Genomic DNA, 4,903 nt, shown 5'->3' with positions numbered 1-4,903 from the left:
GTGAGGCAATTATTAATACTCGGCCAAGTGCTTCGTTTCGAACTGGCAAAACATTCTTATTAGCGCGCCCGAGCTCGCGTGAATGTCGTTGCCTATGTCATTCGAGAGTGCGTGGGATATCGTTGAAAAGTTAGAAATGAAATGTTAAGACCTTAATTTAAGAAAGTTCTTAAGGTATTGCAAATAGAATTTTTCTAATTGTTGGTGGCCGCGTCAGGCAATAATGCTCCAAATAATTGCAAAATGCTGGCCTCCGAGCGTCGAATGAAATGTTCCTTCGATGCGTTCAATTCAGAAGACTTATTTATATATACGGCCATTATGTTAATTTATCGCAGCAATTAAATGGTAATTGATACTAATTGCTTGTTCATCAATAGATCCAAATTTCCCGGGCATAACTAATTGGGACAAATCATTATTTCTATTTTACCTTTCCACGTCATTTGAAATGGCCGATTATTATTTCCCAATCATACGTAAACCCGATAAATAAAATACGTAACTAACGCTGCTACGCGTGAAAAGATATACAGCGACAAGATGCAATTTTCCGCAACTAATTCCTAAGTATTTTTGTCCTGTATGGTAGTCGTTTTTCAAACGGGGCGAAAAGCAAATTCAATTTGAAAATTGATTCGATAGCTCGAGCAAACTAAATTCACGTTGATCGAAAAGCTTTCGCCTTCCGCTGGCTCCGAGCGTGACGACGAGAAAAAACCTCACCGAGGAACACACAGCCAAGCAGGCATCCAATAGTTATCCAAAGAGTAAAGATTGAAAATGCTCGCGTATACTTTCTCCCCTGGAGTTAAAGCGTGCGCAAGCGAAACGGGCCGAGGCAAAGTTTAAATCGACTCTTCAACCAACAACGCGAGTAGCGCGGGCTCCGATATACGTAACCGGGTATCCCTCGGATTCTCCACATCCTGATTACCATTCTTATAACTCAGCCGAGCTATTGCCCCGTATTTTTCTTAACAAGATAAACGGTGTCGCGATGCGCCCTAAATAAATTGCCAAAAAGAGATGATCCGCGATAATTTCATTGATCCTACGATCGCTTAATTGAGCTATTTGCTCGCGTGCCGTGGATAATCTTATAAGGATTTCGATCTTTCGTGTATTATAGGAAAATTTGTATTTGCCAGTATTATACTATTATTATTGTTGTCGCTGTTGATATTATTGTAACTATCTAATTAAAAATCTAATTGTAATTATTAATTTCTTTATTAACGAATAAACCTATTTACCCATAACTCTACGGAATGTCTCATATTATACTTTAATTAATTAATTATCACCATAATTCACAAATTAAAATTGGCCTAATTATCCACACAAGTTTGTGCCATTTTTTCCCCTTGACACACATCGATATTCACAATATTTAACATTAAAATTAAATCGAATTCATATTCTTTCGACTGCATTGTTTCTCGCGTCCGAATCAAACTCAATAAGAGTCAGTTATAAAGGTACTTAAATATGAAATTTAAATCAAATTTTGAAAATTATATTATTTATAAAAATTCACTTATCACTCGACCTTCCATTCTTTTTCAAACTAAAAAATGCTACGAGACAAACTTTTTATCATCATAGAATTAACTCGACTATCCTAATCTTCTCCGTTAAATTACAATACTCAATCATAGGCTAAGGATAACCTTATACATAGTTTGATAAAAAATTGTTATTTAATACTTTGTCAAACACTATAATATAAGTCAAATAATAATTTGTTAAGCAATTTATCAAATATAAAATCCAAGACATGTTTAAAAGACCAACAAAACTTCAAAGTCGACCCAATAATCGCCCAATCAATATCATTGGCAAGCGCTTCGTAACTCTTCGCTCACCACTTGTACAATTGTAAATCACCACTTTCTAACCAAATCATCGTTTTTCCATTCCTTCTTTTCTTCATTTCACTTTTTCATACATCACAAGAAACCTACCACTGACTTCTCATTTAACGATAAATCGATCCTTGCATTTAACGATAAATCGAAAACAGCCAAAGATCATTTAACCCTGGAAACGGTGACGGCCCAACCAAAGTACAGCCCCAATAATCCACGAACCAACGCGCATCCCAGAAAGAATCGCTCAAATAAGCAAAAATCAACATTTTCCATACGTAAATCTCTAAACCCAAACAGGTGGGCATTCTGGCGGAGGCACTAGGTGGCGTAAACGTGGGGAGCTGCGGTCACGCGTGCGAGGCGCGTCCTTGTGGCGACGCCGAGTGTCGCCCTCTACGGGACCGCTTCACCTGCCGCTGCCGACCGGGACTACCCCACCCTTGTCCCGCGGAGCCCGAGGAGTTGCGATATCCGGTCCCGAGTACGAGGCCCGTCATACCCACGAGTCCAATCCCGAGCTTCACCGGCTCCGACAGCTACCTTCACTACGACGACGCCGACACCATGAAGAGGTCAGTTACCGAGCTGCTTCTCCATTCGGAGCGAGAGAGACAATTGACCGACTGTGAATAAGTAACGAGCGCATAACTTAACGCGCGGTGTGCCAGGAGTTCGTAGAGAATGTAGTTAACGTATTGATCGTCTGGCTCGGAATTGTTACTCCACCTCTTTTGTACGAATTGAAACGAAACTTTTTATATTTTGCTGCCTACCACTAGAACTATAAAAATCGTAACGACGAGTTATAAACTATAAGAGTTCAAAAAAAAAAAAAAAAATGACAACAACGAACAATGTATGAGATTTTTTTACGTTGGAATCGCTTAAATGCATTGGTACAAATAATTGATAGATATTGATAAACAATTGTTGAAAAACAAAAACAAAAACAAAAACAAAAAAAAACAAAAAACGGTACTCGATAAAAAAAAAAAATCCATTAGGAAGATCTTTCCTAAATCCGCAGTCTTATTTGTTGCCACGATAGAGAAATCATGTGTACCATTATTTTCCATACTTATTCGTTCATTTGCAATGGAAATTTCAGCCACATGGCGAGACTTGGTCCAATAAAGTGAGCAGCAATACTTCCTGAATATCACGCGGCATGCGTATCTCGTTTTGTTCTTCCTCGTTTCATTTCCACTTTCCTCGCACGAACCACGCGTGCCATTACAAAATCGTCTCTGAAAAGTAAGCGCAATACCTACCTACGACATACATACAACACGTCATCCTAATTATCGAAACTCGATTTCATTTATCCAAGCTGAGCTACTTCCTACGTAACTATCGAGGAAATAAATGCCCGTCTACCGTCTCTAATTATAATTGTCCCTATAGGATAATAAGTTACAAGGTGGACATAAACATGAGATTCCGAGCGAGTAGCAGCAACGGCCTCCTATTGTGGAGCGGAAGACAATCGGATTCCCAGGAACAAAGGGACTCTAACGAGGACTTCCTAGCGCTCGGACTCGACCAGGGATACCTTATACTCGCTTATAACCTCGGATCCGGCGAAGCTACTCTACGTTATAATCTCACGAGATTGGACGATGATCTGTGGCACCGAGTACGCGCTGAGAGGCAAGTTAATTAATGCTATTTTAATTTTTGATAATTATTAAGCATAATCGCGTCCAGGCGAATTTCTATGCGCATCCAGGAATTAAGCCTGGCAAGACAAGGGCCATGGAAAAATATTATTATCCTTTCGCGGGCCTTTATGTTCGCCGAATGGGACGAACTGAGAGGATGGAGATTTTCTTAAAAACATTCGAAATGCTTGAAATTTTAATGCTCTTGGGGGAGAAAATTGCAGCGACCCGCACTGCTATCGTTCGTTGCGCGATTGCTTTTAAAATAAAAACTTTCTTTGGCTTTCAGGAATGAGCAGCGAGCTTCTTTGGTCGTGGACAACGGCAACGGCGTCTTCGCCGAGTCTCCGGGACAATTGAGACAATTAAATACAGACACTGGCCTCTATATTGGTGAGTGAAGTTTTCGCATATTCGGTCGATTATAAACAATAAGCGGCCGGCTGCTAAGTCCGACGAAAATCTGAAATTATTTCTGAAAAATTAGGGGAGGAGCGTTTATTCTCATAAATGCTTAAAGAGGAGCGCTAATATCGCGCTAAGTAAGTAAGATTAAGCTTGGCAATAAAACTTGTTTTTCATTACGTTATAATAAACGGCCATTTTATGTGCGAGCTTTATTCAGCGTAAAGGTGCTTTTGCCCGCGCCTGTGCCTCTCGTCGCTAAGGTCAAACGGTCCTCCATGCTGCTCCCCAAAAACAAAACAAAAAACATAAGCCCCATTCACCGGCAATTCACAACAGCCGAATGAAAATATGTAAAATTAACAAATTTAAATAAACGAAATTTTGTATTATCCAAGGCATTTTACGCAACCGAGGGTTGTATTATTACAATTGAGAATGGTAATACGCGGAAAATAATCTATAATCTCTATGTCGGTAGCTTTCCTCGAATATCTCGAAAGCCATCGTTATCGCGTGAAAATTATTGAAAAAAAATTTTAGTCGAGGTACTTACTTGCATGAAGCGTGCTAAATCACAAAGCCACTGATTATTGTTAAAATCGCAGGTGGTGCCCCGTCAATAAGGATAACCACGGGTGGCCGTTTCCTGAAGGGCATCGTCGGCTGTATAAGCGACCTCGTCCTCGACGCTGACTACTCGGTGCCGCTTTCGTCGCCGGATCAGGCAACCAACACACACACCTGCATCCCCTGAGTCCCCCGGGAGTTCATGCCAACTGGTATCCAGGGCGACGTCCGAACGAGAGACCAGCGATAAAAAAACGCGCGAGAGAAGCGCCCTGGAGTTGGAGATTACGGGGAAAAAAGGGAAGCGGGGCGGAGCGAGTTGGGTTGGCCAGGCGGTAGGGTGGGGTGGGGTGGGGTGGTGGTGGTGGTGGTGGTGGTGGTGGTGGTGGTGGT

The 4,903-nt window shown here is 41.1% G+C and overlaps 1 protein-coding gene across 1 annotated transcript in view; it reads left to right on the top strand.

Moving 5' to 3' along the window:
* The window catches only part of LOC105363049 (EGF like, fibronectin type III and laminin G domains protein pikachurin), an 88,815-nt gene extending 84,020 nt beyond the window's left edge, over positions 1 to 4,795 (top strand). The window contains exons 8-12 of the mRNA XM_011500620.1: positions 2,033 to 2,069; positions 2,172 to 2,446; positions 3,279 to 3,524; positions 3,825 to 3,928; positions 4,549 to 4,795. Of these exons, the coding sequence (XP_011498922.1) occupies positions 2,033 to 2,069; positions 2,172 to 2,446; positions 3,279 to 3,524; positions 3,825 to 3,928; positions 4,549 to 4,697 (811 nt within the window). The 3' untranslated portion in view covers positions 4,698 to 4,795. The remainder of the gene's footprint in view (positions 1 to 2,032; positions 2,070 to 2,171; positions 2,447 to 3,278; positions 3,525 to 3,824; positions 3,929 to 4,548) is intronic.
* Positions 4,796 to 4,903: the final 108 nt, after the last annotated feature.

This window comes from Ceratosolen solmsi, unplaced genomic scaffold (genome assembly GCF_000503995.2).
Source record: "Ceratosolen solmsi marchali unplaced genomic scaffold, CerSol_1.0 scaffold56, whole genome shotgun sequence".
NCBI classification, from domain to species: Eukaryota; Metazoa; Arthropoda; class Insecta; order Hymenoptera; family Agaonidae; genus Ceratosolen; species Ceratosolen solmsi.
The sequence above is the reverse complement of the archived record's forward strand: the minus strand, read 5'-3'. Positions and strand labels throughout refer to the sequence as shown.